The 24,917-nt window shown below is 46.1% G+C and overlaps 1 protein-coding gene across 1 annotated transcript; it reads right to left on the minus strand.

Annotated features, from left to right (window-relative positions):
* Positions 1-18,695: 18,695 nt before the first annotated feature.
* On the minus strand, positions 18,696-24,533 carry NAA80 (N-alpha-acetyltransferase 80, NatH catalytic subunit). The gene is made up of 2 exons (XM_068251559.1): positions 24,459-24,533; positions 18,696-20,071 (listed from the first exon to the last, which is right to left on the minus strand). The coding sequence occupies exons 1-2, from the start codon at positions 24,479-24,481 to the stop codon at positions 18,859-18,861; spliced, it is 1,236 nt and encodes a 411-aa protein (XP_068107660.1). The 5' UTR covers positions 24,482-24,533; the 3' UTR covers positions 18,696-18,858.
* Positions 24,534-24,917: the final 384 nt, after the last annotated feature.

Here is a 24,917-nt window from a genome sequence, read left to right on the forward strand (position 1 = left end):
GCGCTTGCAGCCACCTATAATGAATAATAAACAAAAGTGAATGTCAATAATACAAGAGTCACGGCAGTACATCTAGATACAAGGCAACAGGTCATACTCTTTATTTAGACCGCCTCTCCCCATTGTTCCTAACCTTTTTATCCACATAGCCTCTTTCTTAAGCAACATTTTGTGTCGATCCCCTTGGAGTTTAGGAGTTTCCATCCACAACACATTAAGGACAACATTCCGTGTGGACAGATAGCAAGGGTGGAGAGAATAGTGGCGGATCCTTTAGTGTGTCAGCAGAGGGTAGAGCAGATGAGATCTAAATTTAAAAAAAGAGGGTACCCAGATAGACTCCTGGAGGGGAAGAGAAACAGAAGGAATCACAATAACAAAATTAGTGGACTTAGAATCCCGTTTGTTAGCACCTACAATAGCCAGAGCCAACAAATTGGCCAAATTATACGTAAACATTGGAGGATCCTTTCTGAATCCTTTCCTCAAGTACAGGAATTTAGATACCCGCCCCTCCTGTCTTTCCGCAGGCCACCTACGATTAGGGATAAAGTTGTCCATACACATGGGGGAGATGATAGAGTAGTGGGAAGAAGGGGGACGTACCCGTGTTTGCACTGTCATATGTGCAATAGTGTAATAAAAGGAGATACCTTTACACATCCCTCTAGTGGACGTAGATTCAAGATTAGGGGTCACTTTACTTGTGAATCCTCTTATGTAGTATACTTAATTAAGTGTCCCTGTGGGTTGGGGTATGTGGGGAAGACCACACAACCCCTAAGAGATAGAATTTCCTCACACAAATCAACTATTAGGGGAGAAAGTAGGGATCAATCGGTGGCCTGTCATTTTAAGGATTCTCGACACAGTGTCTCTCAGTTGAAGGTGCAGGTGATTGACCATGCACCCCTGCGCCAGCGTAGAGGGGATCGACACAAAATGTTGCTTAAGAAAGAGGCTATGTGGATAAAAAGGTTAGGAACAATGGGGAGAGGCGGTCTAAATAAAGAGTATGACCTGTTGCCTTGTATCTAGATGTACTGCCGTGACTCTTGTATTATTGACATTCACTTTTGTTTATTATTCATTATAGGTGGCTGCAAGCGCTATTCAAACGTGTGGGACCTCTGATTTTATTCCCTTTATCCCTGGCTGCTGTCTGTTGGTGGTGTGGTGAGTGAGTATGGAGGGGGCTCAATGTTCCTCCCCTCATTTGTTGGTATATGTTGTTAGGACGGCCAGAGCTCTGCAGGTGGGTGGGGCTTGTTTCCCCTGTGAATGCGGAGCGTCTGGTTGCCTAGATACGAGGTGATGCGATTGCCGCTATGTGGAGGCGTGTGCGGCATCACGTCACGTCATGCGTGAGGTATCGCGCATGTTCATTGAAGTATACGAGGAGGGGGGGACGGAGAGGCTCGCCGTGCACGCCCATACACACTGCTGATGACGGCGTAAGTTGCTACTATTAGGAATCGCTGTGATGCGATAGGGGGTGGCGTCTGGTTTGGTTGCCATGAGGGGTTGGGCTCGAACAGAATTTGAATATTAAGCTGGTAGTTCCCCATCAGGTCCGCCGGCGGCCCCCATACGCGCGATTTGGTCGCACTGCAGTCACCTGATCCACTTGGTTAGCTATATATATGAACATGATGTGACACTTTAATGTGGAGGACATGCTTTAACAGCTTGAGAAAGGGCAGATTGCCCGAAACAGCGGAGCTGTCGCTGGTTGCTTGATCTTCTGGATCTTTGATGTTTCTGATACAAATAAAAGAGCTTATCCTTTGAAGATGGTGCTGACTCCTTGAAATAACGACTTGAAAGGACACCTGGAGTGCACAGGTGACTGGAGTGGAGAGCACGTCCCCATTCTTCCTCGGTCCACCATAGGTGCTCGCTACACACTGATTCAGGCTTTAGACTATAACTGGACATTAGACTGACTACCGTGGGAATTACATAGGGAGATCTTGAGGTGTGTGTGTACACACACACACACACACACACACACACAATTTATCATCAATATGTGTCAACCCGCCAGAATCAAACTCGATCCTGCAGATGACACTGCAGGGCTACAATACTGTCGTCTCTAGGCAACAGCTGAGCAGCGCCTTCACTCTCTATGGAGGAGGAGCAACAGCTAGAATCTCGGCCGAGATCAGCTGGCTCCATTGAAAGCAACAGGAGGCACCCAATAAAACAAATGTACTGGTATATAAAAAACGACAATATAGGGGGAACGGTAAGATAAGTGTAAACTTACCTTCCCAATGATTCACTGATAACAATTTCATGTCTTTATTCATAAAAATATTGCACAAGTAAGACAACGCGTATAGATCAGGAGCATGGATGGTGAGTCACTTATAGCTACTCAGAGCTCCCGATTTCGCTATTTAAGCGCTTATCTTGACCTGAGGAAGCGGCTTTTAAGCTGCAAAACGTGTTGTCATACTTGTGTGATCTTTTTATGAATAAAAACCTAAAAATCGTTATCAGTGAATCATTGGAAAGGTAACTTCACACTCGCGTAAAAGTCTAATTTCTCAGCATAAAAATATGCTGAAACGTTACCCCTGCCCTCGGCTTATATGCGAGTCAGTGGAGCAAAACAGATGGTCGAGCAGGTTTTGTTGATGGCAGAGGAGCGTAAAGGACTGTGCACTAGTGATTCTGCTCTAACCAGCTTGCACCCTGCTATGCCTGTGCCCTTCATCCCCTGCAACATGGTGTGCAGAGTGTGCTGATCAAGACTAGACCCTGGCTTGTGGAGCAGAGCATGCAAGCAACATGTCAGCGGTGCAATGATCGGGGGATTCTTCCAGTGTGGCAATCGCTGTGTCTCATATTTATGACGCCTTCTAGTGGCTTCTTGAGACACAGCTGTATAATCCTGGGGCACATCTGGCTATGGGGAGGGAGGGCTGATTTGTACTGGGGGAACATCTGGCTAGTGTGGAGGGGGGTTATACGCAAGTCAAATACTTTTTCCTGGTTTCTGAGGGAAAAGTGGGTACCTCTGCTTATACACGGGTCAGCTTATATGTGAGTATATACGATACATTTGGTTTTTTTGGATGCCTGTGTCTTCTTTTATCATTGATCCTTTGCCATTGAGGGGTTCCTGAATTCTATGGAATTCACATAAGGTTCAAGGACCAAAGGGCAAGTAGGGGGTGGTACTTCCCCATATGCTGGCTAAAGTGCTTGCCGAATGAAGCACCCCACACTTTTAAGTATAATGTTATTTGCACGACGTCTCACCTGATCTAAAGCATACTACACCAGATCGGCTGCAGGTGTCCCTTGTGTGGTTGTTTGTTTGTTTGTTTGTTTGTCTTGTATCTAGAGCGTGTAGAAGGCTTTAGTGACACGACTATGGACTCTCTAAAGCAATGTTGAAGATAACAGCACTAAATAGCAACACAATAATAGTAATAAATGGAGCAGCTCTACTGCAAAGCATGGGACAAGTGTGAGACTGGATTCCCATTAATAATCACCAATGTGCTATTTATAGCTCCCCAAGCACGACAAGCATCCCTATAATAGGCAGCTAGGGACCACTGTGAATGTGTGGCATCCCACCCCTCACCCCCCTCCTCCTACTGTGAAGACATCTCTTCATTGTTATGATCATCTCTGTTTGACCACCCAACCCCCACCTTCCCTGTTCCTCTGTCCCTCCTCTGGCTGCCCTTTCACCCCATCCCTTCCAGCACAGCTGCCCTTTCTTCATTCCTTCATTAGCCAAGACCAGCTGCCTTATGGATAATGCTGAAGCTGAGAATGGGCATCTTCAGGACCCCACGAGTGATGCCCAGTCTACAGTCTGCCTGTTGGCTGTGGAGTCCATCAATGACTTACACAACGTGCCTCTGACAACCGGAAACCCACCTGCAATGGATGGTGAGTGCCCAGAGACCCTCCTTAATCATTTGCAAATATACAATGGTATTTTGAGAGGTCAGGAATGTAATTGTGTTCTGTTTTGGGAAACAAGAAGGAAAATTACAATTCCGGTTACTAAGGTATTATCATTCAGAACGATGATGGCCAATGGGCAATCTTGAGTGATTTTTGAAGGTGTGTGTAGGGTGTGGGGGGGGGGGGGGGGGGCGCCATGTCAAACAGAATTGTATATTGAGTTGGCTAGGTTTTTCCAGTACATGTATGTTGGGAAGTATGAACTCAAATTGCTCAGTAAGAATGTCACATGACTAAGTCTACTACAACCCTAATTGCTACTTCCTACAACTCAGATTCTTATTCAATTTAACCTTCCTCTTAAATGTGGCCACACACGATACAATAAAATGATCCAATTTAACAGCAATTCGATAAAAAAAGATCGGATTTCGTGAAAAAATCAAAAGTTTTTTTTTAATCCGAGCAAGAAATTCGATCAGATTATAAGTGTTTATTCGATAAAAGTTGATCGGGAATGGTGGATTTTTCTGATCAATTTTTAATGAAAATTGAATGCTGTGTGGTAGATTGTCAATTTATTAATATACACACAAAAGCAATTTTCTCAGAGTTTCCAATCATCTTTATCAAAATGGAGGAAAAAGTGAACATATTTGTGTGTGTGTGTGTGGTACATTGGTCAGATTTTTTTAAATGTTAATCAGTCGGAAAAATGTATTGCAATTCTTGAATTGAACAGATATTTAAAAAATTGTATGGTGTGTGGCCACCTTAAGTTTTCTCTTAGGTGATATTTTTAAACCTCATCAATAAAATTCCTTTTAAGCCACCACCAAGCTAGAACATACTAAGAGTACTAAAAGTACTTTTTCGCAGAGTGCTAAAACATTGTTTTAAACAGAAGATGAAACAATATCTCCTAGGAGAAAAAACGTAGTGAATTGGACAAAGCCCATATTCTATTACTACTACAGCTCCTATTACTACTACTGCTCCTATTACTACTACTGCTCCTATTACTACTACAGCTCCTATCACTACTGCTGCTCCTATTACTACTACAGCTCCTATTACTACTGCTGCTACTTCAACCCTTATTGATATTAACTATTATTCTATAACTACTACGACTCATATTACTAATGATGCAACTACATCTTATTGATACTTTCTGCAACTCTCACTCTATTACTACTGCTGCTACTACAACTCCTTTTGCTATTGGTGCTGCTCCTGCTCCACGCCCCACTACTATTTACAACTAGTACTTCTATTATTATGGCTTATCATGCTATAACAATGTCTATTCTACAACTAATACTAATACAACTTCTATCTACTACTCCCAGTTTTATGCCTCATTCACACATAAAATGGCAAACGCAAGCATTTTGCGTTTTTGTGCGCTTTTTTCCCCCTGCTGGCACTTCACTGCGCGCTGCCTTGCTGATAAAAGCGCTTTTATAAGCGCTTTTCCAGAGTAGTTTTGTAATTCACTCCCTAATGCAAGTCGGGAAGTGAACTCTTTGACCCGGAAAATAATAAATAATGTATTTATTCTTAAAAATGCTTTTGTGAGCGTTTTTCCTATACCTTTGATTGTAAGCCTCTGGCAGGGCCCTCTCCCTTAGTGTTTCCAGCTCGATTATGCAATCTTACTGACAATCACACCTCTCGTGGACTAAAACAATCTCTATTTTGACCTATGACACTGTATTATCAAATCATTTGTATGATCTTGTTTTGTTGTGAGTTTCCTGTATGTCCTACCTTGTATGTTAACCCTTTTATCTATTGTGCAGCTCTGCGTAATATGTTGGCGCTTTATAAATACAATAAATCATGATAATAATAATAATAATACCTTCCATTGAGGCAAAATCCCCTCAAAAATGGTACAAGCATCGCTTTGCTGAGCGGATCGCAAACAAACTGCTCAGCTGTGAACTCTCCGATAGGGAATCATTGCACCAGCGTTTTTAGGGCGATTTTGAAAATCGCCTGCGCTTGAAAAAACTGCAAAAACGCCCTTAGTGTGAACGAGCCCTTACTGCAATTGCAACTCTTTTACCTCCCACCACATATTTGTTGATAAGGCTGTACACAAATAATAACATGGCAAGGTAAAGTGTCATTAGGATGCATTCATTACAACAAACCACCAGAAGGATTCTTGCTTGTTTGTTAAATAATCTGTAATGTGTAGTAAGGCTGCAACACTTTACAGATTAGTTAATGCACACATCCTGCTTTACGTACTAGCTAACAAGTTACAACACTAACTGCTGCTGTTATCCCGTTACACCCCCCTACTTGGCTATTACTATTACAACATTTACTACTACTCTATTAACACCACAACTCCTACCGTGTTATTACCACTAACATTATTATAACACCTGTTCTATAACTACAAATCTTACGCTACAACTCTACTTTTACTTCTAGTTCAGCGTTTACTACTACTCATACTATATCCCCTGGTCTACTACTACTATTACTGCTACTACATCTCCTGCTCTACTACTACTACTACTACTACTACTACTCCTACTTTGCTAGCAGAACTTCTACGAATGCCACTGTCACTGAAGAAAAGAGCCTTCTTCTGATTGGCAATCACATTGGAGGGTATTTCCTGACAATTCTGTAAAATCTTATAGAACTTGGATAGTCTACTCTGGCAGTCTTTGTTCTGTCTGTGACTTTGCTTTATTGTTTCAGGTTCCATTGAATGGGCCCTCCCTGCCCTCCCCTCCAGCCCAGGAATCAGAGCCCGTGTGTGCGACTTCTGCTGCCAGTGGATGGGGAAGGCTCTTGTGGTCTTCATAGTCTTCATCATTGTGGCTGCTTTCAGCCTCGCACTATACCTCACCTATCAGAAGCGTGAGTACAGCAAAAGGTGCACCAAGGCAGAAGGGTATGGTGGCCCCTGTGAGGGCTCTGTGATTTGTACAGTGCGCCCCCTCAGGATACTGTGTTTTGTTTAAGGCCCTGAAATCTGTATAGTAGGCTCCCTCTGGGCCATTGGATCAGTATGGAGGGTTTCCAAGAGGCTCTGTAAATGTATAGTAGACTCCCAGGGTAGGTACAGTGTGATTAGTATATTGAGCTTCAGCAGGCAGGCACCCTCTGGGCATTTGGATCAGTATGATGGTTCCATAGAGCTTCTGTGAGCAATATGGAAAGAGGGCTCTATGATCAGTATAGTGACCTCCATTAGAGCTGTGTGGTCAGTAGAGATTTTAATATTTCTGGCTTGCATGTAAATTTACTTCAAATTGCAGGGGACCCGTCAAATATACTTCCTGGCAGTTTTGAGTGGCCCAATTCCAAGTTGCCAGAGCTGGACAATCCACAAGGCAAACCAATGCAGTTGCCTAGGGCCTGGAGAGAGTCTAGGGGCCTGGTGAACACTAGCCCCCAGTGCCCCACCAAATCTTACTTAAAAAGCCAGGTGATCAGTGGCAGTGCTACACTGGGGCACTGCAGCCCCTACCCTCCCCCCAGTAATCACCGTGCCCTCAAGTGATTCCCCCTCCCGCTCAGTAACATACAATTAACTGTTCCCAGGCTCCAGCAGCTTACACTGAACAGGATAGGGTCTATGAAGGCATTAAGTAAACCAAGGGTCTTATCTTCTATTTGTCCTAAATACCTCACAATCCTTGCAAGATTCCTTGTAATTATTGTATCTGGATGATACTCATATTGGCAAAAAAACAAAAACAAAAAAAAACACCTCTTCATCACCTTCTGATTGTATATTCTAACATTGCTAAATGAGAATGAGCAAAAAATATCTAAAGCTCGCCATGCAAGCATCTATTTTGATAACCCAAATGGGCCCCACCAGCCAGCCATCGCACCCCCTTTGTACAATCCCCCCCCCCCCCCACACACACGCAAAAAAAATGTGAAGTTGGAGCCGCCTCTGCAGATGGTCATCAGCGGTTGGCAAAACTGTTATGTTCCCCAGGGTCCCATTTCATCTTAATTCTTTTCTGATCAGTGTCAGTAGAAAGCATATTAGTCACTTCACTTTTCTTTATTGCAAATGACAAGGCAGTGCCAGATTAAGGTAACAACAGCTGTGCACCTTCAGAATATATTAACCTTTTATTATTATTATTATTGATTTATAAAGCGCCAACATATTCCGTGGCGCTGTACAAAGTAAGAAACAAACATGGGGTACATAATACAGACAATGGTGTACACCAATATACATGATACATAATTAGTGACAAAATACAAAGAATGATACAAAATACAAATTATCGAATTGGTAATGACAGTGATAAAAGTAACATGATGAATAAAATGTATAATGGTTACCAAGACACAAAAGGGGGAGAGAGCCCTTCCCTTGCGAGCTTACAATCTAAAGGGAATGGGGTGGGGGGGGGGAACAGGAGGAGGGGTAGTATGCAGCAAATATATAGAGGCTTTGTGTTTTAGGATACCTAGTAGGAGTGCAATTTGGTCTTAGTACAAAGGGAAGTGGCCTAAGGTAGAGCATATGCTTGTCGGAACAAGTGTGTTTTTAGAGAGCGTTTAAAGGTAACAAAGGTTGGCGAGTGACGGATGTGTTGTGGGAGGGCATTCCAGAGGAGGGGTGAAGCGCGTGCGAAGTCTTGTAAACGTGAATGTGAGGAGTTGATTCTAGAGGAGGACAACAGAAGATCATGTGCCGATCTGAGATTGCGATTGGGTTTGTATCTGGAGATTAATGAGGATATGTACCGGGGAGAGAGATCGTGGAGAGCTTTGTAGGTTAGGGTTAGGAGTTTGAACTGAATCCTCTGGTTAATTGGCAGCCAGTGAAGAGCTTGGCAAAGAGGGTCGGCAGAGGAAGATCGAGAAGAGAGATGAATGAGACGAGCAGCTGAGTTCAGTACTGACTGGAGCGGGGCCAGTTCGTTAGACGGTAGTCCACAAAGTAGTACGTTGCAGTAGTCCAGACGAGAAATTATGAGAGCATGTACTAACATTTTAGTTGTGTCTTGAGTGAGAAAGGGACGGATGCGAGATATGTTTTTGAGTTGGAGATGGCAGGAGCTGGTTATGGAGTGAACATGAGGAATAAAAGAGAGAGATGAGTCGAATATCACCCCCAAGCACCGAGCTTTGGGAACTGAAGTTATGGGAGTGTTATTAACATTTATTGTTACTTCAGGCAGGGAGGTGGACAGAGACGGTGGAAAAATTATTAGTTCAGTTTTACTCATATTAAGTTTTAGGAAGCGAAAGGACATGAAGGAGGATATAGCAGACAAGCAGTCAGGAACACGTTTAAGGAGGGAGTTAAGGTCTGGGGCAGAGAGGTACAGTTGTGTATCGTCTGCATAGAGGTGGTATTGAAACCCGAATGAGTTGATTAAATCACCAAGACCATGCATGTAGATGGAAAAGAGGAGGGGACCAAGGACAGAGCCTTGGGGAACTCCGACAGACAAAGCATGAGGAGAAGAGATCTGATCTGAGTAGGAGACTGTGAAGGACCTTCCAGAGAGGTAGGAAGATAACCATGTGAGAGCAAGGCCCTTTATTCCGACATTTGAAAGTATTTGTAGGAGTAAGGTGTGGTCGACAGTATCAAATGCTGATGACAGGTCAAGAAGGATGAGTATGGAAAATTGACCTTTGGATTTGGCTGTAAGAAGGTCATTGGCCACTTTGGTAAGGGCTGTTTCCGTGGAGTGGTTAGAGCGAAAGCCAGACTGGAACTGATCAAGTAGGGAGTTAGCAGATAAATAATGGCTTAATTCTGCATGTATATGGCGTTCAAGTAGTTTGGATGCAAATGGGAGAAGTGACACTGGGCGGTAGTTGGCAAGTGTGGTAGGATCTAGAGAAGGTTTTTTAAGTAGTGGTGTCACAACAGCTTTTTTGAGTGGGGACGGAAAGATGCCAGTAGAGAGGGACAGGTTAAATAGCGTTGTTAGTGCAGGCAAGAGAGATAAGGATAGCTGCGGAATGAAATGGGAGGGAATAGGATCCAAAGAACAGGTGGTTAGATTAGCTTTGGCAATTATAGAGGAAAGAGAGTATTCAGAGAGTGGAGAGAAGGCAGTTAGAGAACAGTCAATGAGAGGTGTGGAGGTGGGATTTGAGGGCTGCATGGAGAATTCACTTCTGATTTTGTCAATTTTATCAGTAAAGTATGTTGCAAATTCTTCAGCTGATAAGCAAGATGAAGGAGGAGGAGGAGGGGGATGGAGAACGGAGTTGAAGGTGCTGAACAAGCGTTTTGGATTGTGTAAATGGGCGGATGTTAGGGAAGAAAAATAGGACTTTTTTGCCACAGAGAGTGCGTTTCTGAAGTTGTTCAAGGCAATTTTATATAAGATGAAGTCCTCACTTGTGTTACTTTTCCTCCAGCGCCGTTCAGCTGCTCTAGAGCATCTTTTTAACTGCTTAGTGGTTTTGGTCATCCAGGGTTGGCGACAGACACGGTGAGGGCGGGCATTGACGAGGGGGGTGAAGTCATCCATGACTTTTGTAATGGAGGTGTTGTAGTGTATGGCAGCCGAGTCTGGGTCAGTGAAGGATTGTTTGAGGAGAGGTGCCAGGGCATCAGAGACAGTTTGAATGTCAAGATTAACAGATAAACATTAATATTTCTTGAGTCACGGCTTCTGTGCCCCTGAAATGCTCCGAGTCCGAATCCTCAGAGCAGCACACTGGTAACAGTGAATTATGAAGTGACAAGAATGCACTGCCTGACTAGAGAATGAGAGACATTTATTGAGGCACTTGCACTGAACTGCAAGTTTATTTACACCAAAATAGCAACTGATTTGCTGTGACTGCAACGAATGTAGAGCGTGTGGTCGTTAATACTTTGTGACACAAATAGAGCACAGAACATAGAAATGAGTTACTGAGGCACTTATTACTGTACGTCTGAGAGGACAGCAGGGCCCGAGATCCCCATGGAGTGTAAAATACATCACAGGGCAACCTCACTTTAGTAGACAGACAGGGCAGATTCTAGGCTAAATTGCTCCTAGGGTGAGGGTGTCAAAATTGTTCCCTCAAACCTCTGGGTGTGCAGCATTAACAGTAGGAAGTTTGCAGTAGCCGGGGACACTACATCTCCCGGCATGCATTGTGGCAGCTGGAGGCGCTACATCTCCCAGCATGCATTGTGGCGTCCAGGGATTCTCCATCTCCTGATATGCATAGCGGCAGCTGGGGACGCTACATCTCCTGGCATGCATTGCGGCAGCTGGAGGCGCTACATATCCCTGCATGCATTGTGGCGTCCAGGGATTCTACATCTCCTGGTATGCATAGCGGCAGCTGGGGAGGCTACATCTCCCTGCATGCATTGTGGCGTCCAGGGATTCTACATCTCCTGGTATGCATAGCGGCAGCTGGGGACGCTACATCTCCCAGCATGCATTGCGCCATCCAGGGATTCTACATCTCCTGGTATGCATAGCGGCAGCTGGGGACGCTACATCTCCCTGCATGCATTGTGGCGTCCAGGGATTCTACATCTCCTGGTATGCATAGCGGCAGCTGGGGACGCTACATCTCCCAGCATGCATTGCGCCATCCAGGGATTCTACATCTCCTGGTATGCATAGCGGCAGCTGGGGACGCTACATCTCCCTGCATGCATTGCGCCATCCAGGGATTCTACATCTCCTGGTATGCATAGCGGCAGCTGGGGACGCTACATCTCCCAGCATGCATTGCGCCATCCAGGGATTCTACATCTCCTGGTATGCATAGCGGCAGCTGGGGACGCTACATCTCCCTGCATGCATTGTGGCGTCCAGGGATTCTACATCTCCTGGTATGCATAGCGGCAGCTGGGGACGCTACATCTCCCAGCATGCATTGCGCCATCCAGGGATTCTACATCTCCTGGTATGCATAGCAGCAGCTGGGGACGCTATATCTCCCAGCATGCATTGCGCCATCCAGGGATTCTACAGCTCCTGGTATGCATAGCGGCAGCTGGGGACGCTACATCTCCCTGCATGCATTGTGGCGACCAGGGATTCTACATCTCCTGGTATGCATAGCGGCAGCTGGGGACGCTACATCTCCTGGCATGAACTAGCGGTCAGGGACGCACTCGACATCGCGGGCACTTCACACCTCTAGGTCTGTGGCATTGAGAGCAGGAAGATAGATGCCCTCATATAGCCAAGGGCTGCGAATCAGCCCCCCATAGGTAAGTAAATCAAAACTTCCCCCAACAAAGCGCACATCACTTACAGACCTCTTAAAAGAAAAAATGTTTTCATTATTTTGAAATAAGAGGTGCACAGTTCCTTTTATCCCTTACAGTGAGAAAGTTGTATGAAGGATTGGCTTTGGGAACATATATTCCCATTCACCAGTCCGCTCGCAAACAGGAAGGGAGGAGTATCTAGGTCCCTGGGAGCTCAAGTGCCGTTTCTCAGGGACGAAGATACTCATCCTGCGGGAGATCAACTGGCATTTTACTGATAACAAGGTATAAACAAATCATCTAAAAGAAAACTCAGGAGAAAAAGTTAATTGAATAAGGTCCCAGGTCTCTACAGCCTTGTACTCTCTCTTAATCGTTGAAGAATTGTTAGGGCAACATTTTGGGTAATGCGTTAAAGGATACCCGAACTGATATGTGACATGATGAGTTAGACATGTGTATCTACAGTGCCTAGCACACAAATAACTGTGCTGTGTTCCTTTTTTCTTTCTCTGCCTGAAATAGTTAAATATCAGGTATGTAAGTGGCTGACTCACTCCAGACTCAGACAGGAAGTGACTACAGTGTGACCCTCACTTATAACAAATTCCAACTATAAAACACTTTCCTAGCAGAAAATGGCTTCTGAGAGCAAGAAATGGATAAAACAAGAGGAATTTCTTATCAGTGAGGGTCACACTATAGCCACTTCATATTTGAGCCAGGACTGAGTCAGCCACTTACATACCTGATATTTAACTCTTTCAGACAGAAAAAGAAAAAAGGAACACAGCATAGTTATTTGTGTGCTTGGCACTGTACATACACATGCCGCTCTCATCATGTCACATGTCAGTTCGGGTATCCTTTAAGTAAGGTTATTCTGTTCAGCCAAACAGTATGTATGCTTCAGTGTAGAGAGTAGGAGAGATGACACACAAGCAAGTGGCATCCTGTGGCATAAAAACATAAGACGATAATGTGCTAATTCAACAGTTGTCATGTATGATCCGCTGTGGCGGCTTGCTAGATGATGTCCTCAGGCAAGTGGACACATTTTAGCTCCTTGAATGGGTTTTCTATTGCGTGTGTATGAGGCTATATTTATGGAGGCGGGACATTTTAGTTCAAGGTAAGTTGGGGTGTCCAATATTAAGCCTGTATGGATAGGTGCACAGTTGCAAGAAAGCACAGCTGCTCACGTGGTTTTTACATTTGGAAATTTCATTTCCAAAAGCAGTACATGTAATTTACACACATCAACATGGTTGCTTTCAAAATTTACCTTGTCCAGTTCTCTGTTTAGTTGGGGGTTCAAAAGAGTTAAATTAAAATGAGTTAATTCAAATGAATTCTGTTATCTTGCCATAATTCCACGCTGTATTCTGATATGACCCAGATGAGAGGTGCAAATATTTTCCTCCTAGCTGCATACACTGTTCACTTACTTGCTCTACTGTGTCATGTGCTCTTTTTGCAGCAAACCGCTATCATGAGCTGCAGAGGATTAGTGAAATGCTGGATGCCGTGATGGAACTTCTGCACCAGGTGGTGGCCAATCAGCGCTATGAAAGGTGTAATGCTACACAGACGATTGGGTGACGGTCTCTCCCCAGTACAGATGTTGGTTGGGGGGAATGAACACGTATTGGCGGATTTCTCATCATTCTATCTCCTGCACTACAATCCTGTGTGACGGGACCACTATGGACTATCAGGACTGCTGCACAATGTGGCCAAATATGAACATGACTCATTATCTGCTAATGGATAATTATGTCATCTAATTTTTTAAATCCAATTTTAACTGTGAATAAGTAATGAAGTTATTTTTTTCTATATAATGTAATGGTGTGGGGCTCGCCGACATCCAGTCTTTTTGGAGATGTATTTCTTTCTTTTTATCTATTAAAGAGAATTGTTTAACGTTTCAGTGCTGATGCATTCTGGGGACAATTTACATACAGGGCAGCAAAATCCAGGACAAAATCTGACCTGTCTACACACTTCCTCTCACCCAGGCAAGTGCCCGGTGCTCCTGATGGCTGGAACCACTGATGTGTTCATATTATGTCATATGGGAACAGTGATGTGGCAATTACTATAACAGACGTCAACAGAGTCTGGTATTACTATAATGGAGCAACAGAGGCCAGCATTACTATAACAAGGCCCTATATTAATCTCCTGGGGACCGCCCACAGTAAATCACTTGTGGCTGCCTGATGCAGCGTAGGATTTACGCCACCTGCTTTTAGCGCTTCTGACGCAATCACGTGCACACGAGAGGGGAGATTAAACTGTCATATGACAGCCAACATTTCCCCTCACTGATCAGGAGGCATGGCGATTGGCTCCTGTTCACTACGATCGCCGGCCAGCAGCAGCAGCAGGAGGGGAAGACCAGGACTCGCCTTCCTGACCTTCCCCTGGCAATCGTCGTTCCCCAACGCTCTTCCCAGCATCCCTGCTTGCTCTGCCTCTAATGTTGGGTCCCGGCTTGATGACGTCATCAAGCTGGTACCCAGAACTTAGCGGCAGTGCGAGCAGGGATGCCGGGCAGAGCAGAGGGGGGTAGAGCTGCTCATTGCTGGAGTCTGGGAGGTGAGTAATGGCTGCTGGCTATACTGGGGACAACCATGCCTATCTATCCATACTGGGGATACCGCTGCCTGGCTAACTAAACGCGCCCCCCCCATTCCATGTTCAAATGCTCTGATCCTTGAGCAGGGTTAGGCTGCCGTTCTCCAGGAGGTTAAAGGGCAACGGCAAGAGAGATATGGAGGCTGCCATATTCATCTCCTTTAAAGCAATATCATTTGCCTGGCAGCCCTGCTGATCCTCTGCCTCTAATACATTTAGCCATAGACCCTGAACAAGCATGCAGCAGATCAGGCATTTCTGATGTTATTGTCAGATCTGACAAAATTAGCTGCATGCTTGTCTCTGTTGTGATTCAGACACTACTGCAGCCAGATAGACCAGCAGGGCTGCCAGGCAACTGGTATTGCTTAAAAGGAAATAAATATGGCAGCCTCCATATTCTCATTTCAGTTGTCTTTAAAAAGGCAATTTGGGGGCATAGCACACTACACTAAAACACACACACTTGTTCCTGATCCAATAAGAGGAAGTCATGCAGTGTTTGCCTCACCTACATGCTGGGTAACAAACACTCATGGTTGCACACAGCTTTGCTCAATCTCTCCACCATCACATGACACTTGGTGGAGTTGCTCTATATGACAGGAACTTACACAGATAAGATTATATACATAAAGCTACAAAAACAAATGACATCTGCTTTAATTTATCTCAAGAGATAGTGTGACTCAGTTAAACATTGCTAGCCAGGGATTTATACCATGTGTGTATTGGGAAATGTCAGCATGGTGGCTGTGTGGTTACCAATCTGGCCTTGCAGCTCTGGGTATTGGATTCAATCCCCATCAAGGACACAATATACTTATTGACTTTCCAGTTTCGAACCCCAGCAGAGTCAATCGATTCTTCCAAAATGTCAGATCGATCTGCTGATCTTGGTTGACTGGGAGCGTGGCAGGAGCAGCGGAAGATCTACGGAAGATCATAGGCTTGCACTGCGTCGAACAGTGAAATGCTGCGGTTTGACTGATGTTTAATAGATTCCCTGCTGAACACGCTTGTCTGCTGTTGATACCAAACTAACAATCCCTGACTACAATGTAATCAATAAATATCATCTGGTGCAGTTCTGTAAAGAGAATCTGGTGGTCCCCCAAGCAGGGCCGGGCCGAGGCATAGGCTGGAGAGGCTCCAGCCTCAGGGCGCAGTGTAGGAGGGGGCGCACAATTCATTCAGCTGTCATTCCTAATTGTGCTTGAAGCAGAAAGAAATAAGAAAAGGGGATACATAGCAATGACTGCAAGCCAGATAACTAGATATTAAGGTGTTGGGGAGGTTGTGGGCCCTGTGGCCCTCTTAGTCTAATAGCAATCAGTGTGTGACAGCTGGGGTGGGAGGGATGGAGGGGCGCACTTTGGTGTCTTAGCCTTGGGTGCAGGAGGACCTTGTCCCGGCTCTGCCCCCAAGCAACCCCCCCCCCCCCCCTTTGCACTTGCATAGACTTGCATTTATATAAACCCCCATCCATCCCAGAAGTAGTCTGTTTGCATCCCCTTCCCTCCTTGTTTATAATTGTACAACATGCAGCTTTTAAAACGCCTAATGGTGCCCATTAATGGTTCAATTTTTTCATCAAATGCAACCTTTCGATGCAATGTTTATGATCGACAGTAATCAGAAGGTAAATATCCATTGTTCCCATAAATGGGTCGATTAGGACATTTTCTCTCTTCCGATTCAATCATAAAATCTAACATTCGGATTGATTACATTTTTTGTTACAATCGACCGTAGAATCGTTTTTTACATCAATTTTCACCACACACTGCACAGTTTTCTGTACAATTCAATCATAAAAATTGTCAAAAGATCACATCTGATTACAAAATTGTACTGTTAATGCACACCTTACCACCAATTATCATCCAATAGGATCACACAGGATTAATCAGTCTACTTGGATGGATCACACAGGATTAATCAGTCTCTTGCATCGGACCGCTTTTATCCCTGATGATACATGTATATGAAGCTTAAAGGGAACCTGAAATAAGTTCAGAATAAAAACCAGTTTCACTTACCTGGGGGTTCAGCCAGCCCCCCTGTGCCTGCACCGTCACTAAGCGATCCTCCGTTCTCCCGCCGCGGCAGTTTCAGTATCGCCGACTTACATGTCGACGGCTACTGTGCCTGCCGCAGGACGCTCACGGCTGTGGGAGTACGAATGAGGACTTGCAGGTGTAGTGGCCATCGACTGCCAGAACCGAAAGTGAGCTGTGGCGGGGGACCAGAGAGGCCTTCAATACAGGTGCGGGCACAGGACGGCTTCAGGGGGCTGGCAGAAGCCCCTGGTAAGTGAAACTGTTTTTTTTTTTTTTTTTTTATCACTTCAGGTTCCCTTTAACCTCCCTAGCGGTATTGACAGTTATACACGTCAATACAAAACATGCTGTGAACAGTATTGACTTGCATACACGTTAATACTCTCCTGCACTGGATACTAGACCCTTGCTTGACACATTTTGGCAAGAAATCCTGAGGAAATTGAACGCCAGGGAGGTTAAGGCATCAGCTCCTCTGTACTGACTGGTTCTAGAAATGTTATGGCCAGATCACGAAGCTGGCCACTTTGGGACCGACCAATACGTGAAATGGCCGACTTACTTCTTTCGGACTTTGGCCAGGCAGAATGCAACCTGACAAGCCGGCCAAGTCCAGAAGAAAGGCTCTTGTGCAGCGCAGTGCCAGCTGCTTTACCCGGCACCTCCCCCTCTCACATCTGTCTCCAGCAAGGAAATATACAGGGCAGCCTAAGCCTGCGCTCTCTCCCTCCCTGCAGTGCGCATGGTGTCTCCAGCTTCCATTGCAGCCTGTGTTACAGCAGAAAATACCGGCGACACAGGCTGCAATACAATCCCATGGAGACACATGCAGCAGGGAGGGAGAGAGTACAGGCACACTAAAATGGCCTGCCCTGTAGTAGATTTCCTCCCTGAAGACAGGGGTGAGAGGAGGACGCAGGAGCCACTGCTGATCATGTGCCGTGTTCTCTTCAGGACTTGGTCGGCAAACTCTTGACATTTACTGTTCCGGCTGGCCAAAGTCTGAAAACGTCAGTGTAACACAATTTATTTTACATATTCACCGCAGTAGCCGGCCACATTGAACATTGGCCGGCCATAACCCAAAGTGACCAGACTTCAGGTTCTGGGTGTAACATACAGTATATAAATGTCATCCTGGCTACATACTGACACTCACCCAGCTCCCTCTAAAGCTGCGAACACATGCAAGACTTATGTGGCCAAAAACGACTGCCTCAACCAATAACATGGCATGTGTCTGTCCAGCAGGCCCTGATGAACAGTAGCTTCTTGGCTAGCAATCCGCCCGGTGGATCAACTTAGCGACGGCCAATTGCTTTGTCTGTTCCGCTCACCCAACACATCGCGTGATGTGTGCCGCTCCTGCCTCCCCGCATAGCAACTGTTAGCTGACATGCATCTGTATAGTCCGGCCCTGCGATGTTGCCCGAGGGATCAGGTCCTGATCCCTGACGGGCAACATCAGTCAGCCCGTTTGTATGGGCCTTAACCCATGTGTGATAAAAAGTTCCAGTGACTGACGGAGAAGAGGTCACAATGCATACACACATACATACGTACATACACACGTCTGATTTTTACAAACAACCGGTCGTTCAGACGTCAAGTCAGACGTGTGTACAAATGATCGTTCAGCTGATAACACTGGTTTTGACCGATCCGCCAAGCGCATCCGTCAAAACCAGTCTTATCAGCTGAACGATTGTTTGTACACACTTCTGACTTGACATCCAAACGACCGGTCTAAACGAGCGGTCATTTGGAAAAAATCAGACGTGTGTACGCACCTTTAGATGTTACACTGCTGTGTCTGAGTTACGAGATAAAATAACTGATAACAAAGTGACAAGGTGTGGCTTCATGCAACCAGCAGCATTTATTGTATGCAGAAGGTTGCTTCCTTCAGGCTGCAGATAAGGCACTTATAGGTGGGGCAATAAATAATAAGTTTATAAATAATGGGTGGCTCAGTGGTAGGGTGAGGCCACTAGCAGGAATTTAGAGTCACCTAATCCATCACAGCAAAGATTTCTTCATCCAAAATACAGGATTCCCTCGGAAATCCTGATAGGGGGTCTTCAAGGAAGAGCCAACCTTGAGCTGTGCTAATGTACCTGCAGAGGATCCATCTGTGGGGGCAGCAAGGAGAGGAAGGGAAGTTAGGCTGAAAGGTAGAGGAGGTGGGGCAGGCACTGGGGTGGATATGGAGGATAGAGATGTGTTACTGGGGAGAGGAGGGGGTGGCGGAGGAGGGGTTACAGTAGACAGAGAGAAAGAAGGTGGGGAAGGGACTGAGGGAGATATAGAGGATAAAGGGATAGAGGATGAAATACAGGGGAGAGGAGGGGGTGGTGGTGGAGGAGGGGTTACAGTAGACAGAGGTGGGGTAGATGAGGAAGGGACTGAGGGAGCTATGGAGGACACAGGGATAGGGGATGGGGTACAGGGGAGAGGAGTGAGTGGTGGTGGAGGAGGGGCTATGGTAGACAGAGGGGGAGTAGGTAGGGGAAGGACTGAGGGAGATATGGAGGAGAGAAGAACAGGTGATGGGGTAAAAGGGAGAGGAGGGGGTGGTGGAAGGACTGAGGTAGATATGGAGGATAGAGGAACAGGGGATGGGGTACAGGGGAGAGGACAGGGTGGAGGAACTGAAGATTTTATGATTGGCTCTGGTTCTGAGGAGTGGAGCACTTCATCCAGCGATGCCTCATGTGGTAATGTTGGCACAACACAGTGGTTTGATGTGAATATGGTCTTGGGTGCTGCCATCTTCTGGTACATTCCAGCAGGTAGCAGTATACTCAGTGTCCCCATGTTCTGAACAGGCTCAGTCAGGCGATATCCCAGGTGGTAGTAGAAGTCCTGCTTGTCATGGGTGGTGAGGTAGAGATGGCGGAAACCCCTCTTCTTGGCGTACCTCTCCGTGGCTTCCATTAGTTTCCGTCCATAACCTTTTCCTCGAATCTCAGCACTGACTACCACCGACTCCACAAACAGACTGTCCGTGAGACCAATCACCCTGCAGAGCCGGACGTGACCCACAGCCGACCCCTCCTGGGCCCCAACCAATGCCAGGCACATTGGAAAATCATCACAGGAACGCTCTAAGGAGTGGATCCGAGCACCAAGACTTCGCCGCCATGTCTGGTTCAGCAGCTCAGCACAGGAAGTAATGAGGTCTGGGCGATGGTGAAGAGGGACCAGCACAAGACTGTCTGCTGGGGGCACCCTGTGGGTAATAAGAGAGCATCAATAGATGATGGAGAGAGAACTCTAGGTGTGAAGCCAAACCAGATCAGGGCCACCATCTGGAAACATCAATCCATACATGTCATGTGTGCACCCCTCTGCCAATCCTATTATAAGGGGCTTCCCCTATCCCTGGTAGATACACCTACAGCTGAATTACTACTTTATTGTATACTTTTTATGAAATACTATTTCTGGGAAGACTGACCTTGTTAATAAAAGCTGCAATCACATACAGTAGCAATAAAAAGTATGTGAACCCTTTGGAGTTATATGGATTTCTGCACAAACTGGTCATAAAATGTGATCTGATCTTCATCTTCGTCCCAACAATAGACAATCACAGTCTGCTTAAACTAATACCACATAAATAATTAAATGTTTCCATGTTCTTATTGAACACACCATGTAAACATTCACAATGCAGGTGGAAAAGGTATGTGAACCCCTAGAGTAATGACATCTCCAAGAGCTAATTGGAGTGAGGTGTTAGCCAGCTGGAGTCCAATCAATAGTATTGGAGGTGTTGGCTACAGCTGCCCTGCCCTATAAAAAAACACACCACTTTTGAGTTTGCTTCTCCCAAGAAGCATTGCCTGATGTGAATGATGCCTCACACAAAAGAGCTCTCAGAAGACCTATGACTAAGAATTATTGACTTGCATAAAGCTGGAAAGGGTTATAAAAGTATCTCCAAAAGCCTTGCTGTTCATCAATCCACAGTAAGACAAATACATGGAGAAAGTTCAGCACTACTGCTACTTGCCCTAGGAGTGGCTGTCCTGTAAAGATGACTGCAAGAGCACAGCGCAGAATGCTCAATGATGTAAAGAGGAATCCTAGAGTGTCAGCTAAAGACTTACAAAAGTCTCTGGCATATGCTAACATCCCAGTTAGCGAATCTACGATACGTAAAACACTAAACAAGAATGGAGTTTGTGGGAGGATACCACAAAGGAAGCCACTGCTGTCCAAAAAAGTTCCAAAGCAGTACTGGCAAAACATTCAGTGGACAGATTAAACCAAAGTTGAGTTGTTTGGAAGAAGCACACAACATGAAGAAAACGAGGCACAGCACACCAACATCAAAACCTCATCCGAACTGTGAAGTATAGTGGTGGGGCATCATGGTTTGGGTCTGCTTTGCTGCATCAGGGCTTGGATGGATTGCCATTATCGAAGAAAAAATGAATTCCAAAGTTTATCAAGACATTTAGCAGGTTAAGGACATCTGTCGACCAGCTGGAGCTCAGCGGAAGATGGGTGTTGCAACAGGAAAACAATTCAAAGCAAAGAAGTAAGTCAACAACAGAATGGCTTAAACAGAAGAAAATACACCTTCTGGAGTGGCCCAGTCAGAGTCCTGACCTCAACCTGGTTGAAATACAATGGCATGACCTCAAGAAAGCGTTTTACACCAGACATCCCAAGAATATGGCTGAACTGAAACAGTTCTGTAAAGAGGAATGGTCAAAAATTACTCCTGGCCGTTGTGCACGTCTGATCTGCAACGACAGGAAACGTTTGGTTGAAGTTATTGCAGCCAAAGGAGGTTCAACCAGTTATTAAATCCAAGGGTTCACATACCTTTTCCACCTGCACTGTGAATGTTTACATGGCGTGTTCAATAAAAACATGGAAACATTTAATTATTTGTGTGGCATTAGTTTAAGCAGACTGTGTTTGTCTATTATTGTGTCTTAGATGAAGATGATCACATTTTATGACCAATCTGTGCAGAAATCCATAATTCCAAAGGGTTTACATACTTTTTATTGCTACTGTAAAACTAATTGTCTGCAATTTGATTTGGATAGAGTGGTCACATGACCATGCCAACACCAGCATTCCATCACTCCCTGCCCTCCCGGTACTAATGTGCTTGACGGGACCCAGTAAAATCTCCGCTTACATCCAGGGGTAATAAAACAGAATACCACTCAGAACCCCTCTAAGGCCACACTGGCAGAGCTGGATAGAGAATGGCCAAGTCCAAATGTATATAGCAAGGAAGGAATCCATTCTCAAAGCAGGTGGTTTTGGCGCAAAGTGCTCACCAGGCGCCCCATAGCAGCAAAGTAATGCTGCGCGGGGAAGTAAGGGTAAATCGGGGCTCCGGCAGTTGCCAGACCCCGCATTACATCTCCCTCCAAGTCGCAAAAACTTGTGGGAGGAATAGTATTCAAAGGGGCACTATGGCGAAAAATTTTAAAATATGTGCAAACACATACAAATAAGAAGTACTTTTTTTCTAGAGTAAAATGAGCCAAAATTACTTTTCTCCTATGTTGCTGTCACTTCCAGTAGGTAGCAGAAATCTGACAGAAGCGACAGGTTTTAGACTAGTCCATCTCTTCATGGGGGATTCTCAGGGATTTATTTATTTTCAAAAGCACTTAGTGAACGACAGTTGCTCGGTCCAACTGCCAAAAAACTGTGTAGCGAGCAGGGAAACTGGCCAGCATCACTGTTTAAATATTTTTAGGGAATATCTTTATAAAGAATAAAAGCCTTTCTGAGAATCCTCCATGAAGAGAAGGGCTAGTCTAAAACCTGTCACTTCTGTCAGATTTCTACTACCTACTGGTAGAAACATTTCACCAGGCAAGAAACGTAATGCGGGCAAACATTTCACCAGGCAAGAAACGCAATGCGGGCAAACATTTCACCAGGCAAGAAATGTAGTGCGGGCAAACATTTCACCAGGCAAGAAACGCAATGCGGGCAAACATTTCACCAGGCAAGAAACGCAATGCGGGCAAACATTTCACCAGGCAAGAAACGTAATGCGGGCAAAGTTCACCTGGAAAAGAAAGCATTTATTCACCTGGCAGAAGTCTCCTCTGGCGCGCTGCTCCGTCCCGGGACCGTCTTGTTCCTCCTGCTCTGGTCTCCCGCGCTGACAGGGCTACGGCAAGATGGCGCCCGAAGCCCTGTACTGTTGACACATAGTCTCCAGTACAGGGCTTCGGCAGCCATCTTGCCGTAGCCCTGCTCGCCTGCCGGTGTCGGCGCAGACACCGGAAGAGGAGGCTGGAGCGGGGCTGCAGGCAATGAACTGGCACGGCGTCTATAGACGCCGCTGCCAGTTCATGCGGAGAGAGTGGCCAGAGTCCCGAGGCCGGGACGTCCCGCTGCTGAAAGCGGGACGTTTCCCGGGACCTCATGCTGCCTGGGACAGCGGACCCCGAATCCGGGACGCGTCCCGGGCAATCCAGGACGTCTGGTCACTCTACCTGAGGTGTCCCACAATGCATTACTGCTGAATATACAAATCATCACTCCAACCTGAATAATCGCAAATACCTTCTGTTTTAGGAAGGCACGTTTCTGTTAGCATTTTAGTAAGGCCTTTTTTGTCTCTTTAACCACTTGCCGACCGCACGCTTATACCGTGCGTCGGCAAAGTGGCAGCTGCAGGACCAGCGACGCAGTACTGCGTCGCCAGCTGCAGGCTGATTAATCAGGAAGCAGCCGCTCGCGCGAGCGGCTGCTTCCTGTCAAATCACGGCGGGGGGCTCCGTGAATAGCCTGCGGGCCGCCGATGGCGGCTCGCAGGCTAAATGTAAACACAAGCGGAAATAATCCGCTTTGTTTACATTGTACGGCGCTGCTGCGCAGCAGCGCCGTAAGGCAGATCGGCGATCCCCGGCCAATCAGCGGCCGGGGATCGCCGCCATGTGACAGGGGACGTCCTGTCACAGGCTGCACAGGACAGCCCCGATCACCGGGGGGACAGGTAGGAGAGAGAGGGGGGTGAATGTCGCCGCGGAGGGGGGCTTTGAGGTGCCCCCCCGCCAGCCACATGCAGGCAGGAGAGATCGGACCCCCCCAGCACATCATCCCCCTAGTGGGGAAAAAAGGGGGGTGATCTGATCTCTCTGCCTGCACCCTGATCTGTGCTGGGGGCTGTAGAGCCCACCCAGCACAGATCACATAATACAATGCTGGTCCTTAAGGGGGGGGTAAATGGTGGGTCCTCAAGTGGTTAAGCCCCTTACACACTCCTGTTGAGTTCTGGTTCACTATGTGCTTGCTGGGCAATCTGTTAAATTGAGTAGAAAAAAATAGATCTATCAGTCCTGAGAGAGGGACAAATGAGGAAGAAAGAGTGACAGAGGGATTTCACTTCCAAAAATTGGGACAGTTGGGAGGGATGTCAGCTCCTGCCATATCTTACTCTGGAGACTTGTAATGGAGAACCCCAAACCCAGCAGCAGAAGCACCACTCGGGTGAAGGAGGCCATTTCCCTGCTCACGTGACCCGGCACGATGACTTCATGGGCTTCTGATGAGGACACATGCCAGACACATGAAGTATAATTTGGAGTCATTCTCACTGTAACCCGATTTAGAAAGGAACTCACCTTACTGCTGAGTTCTCCCCCATGTGCTCCACAGGCTCTCAGCTGCAGCCAATCACAGCCTGCGCAGAGGGGAGAGCAATGCACGCCGGGACTCGTAGTCTTGCAAATATGTGCAGTGCGTACCATCCAGCGATAATTGCCTGCTACGGTAATCACAGCCACCAGATGGCGCCAAACTACACAGCAATCTTCACCACATTGTAAATGACGAAATGTGTGCGTTACCAGATGAGACCACTAGACGGTGCTGAGATCCACTGGCTATGAATTTGCTTATTATGGGTATGATATCACTCATTTCTACCATACACCGCGGCACTCTATTTTCCAGAAGTGATGGTGCAATATGTGTTATGGCCACCAGATGGCGCAAGTCTGCCGAATATATAATCCGTAATAAGTGCAAAGCCAGCTACTGCCACCAGAGGGCGTAAAATTCTCTTACAGCCGCTTGATTTG

This window comes from Hyperolius riggenbachi, chromosome 9 (assembly GCF_040937935.1).
Source record: "Hyperolius riggenbachi isolate aHypRig1 chromosome 9, aHypRig1.pri, whole genome shotgun sequence".
Lineage (NCBI taxonomy): Eukaryota > Metazoa > Chordata > Amphibia > Anura > Hyperoliidae > Hyperolius > Hyperolius riggenbachi.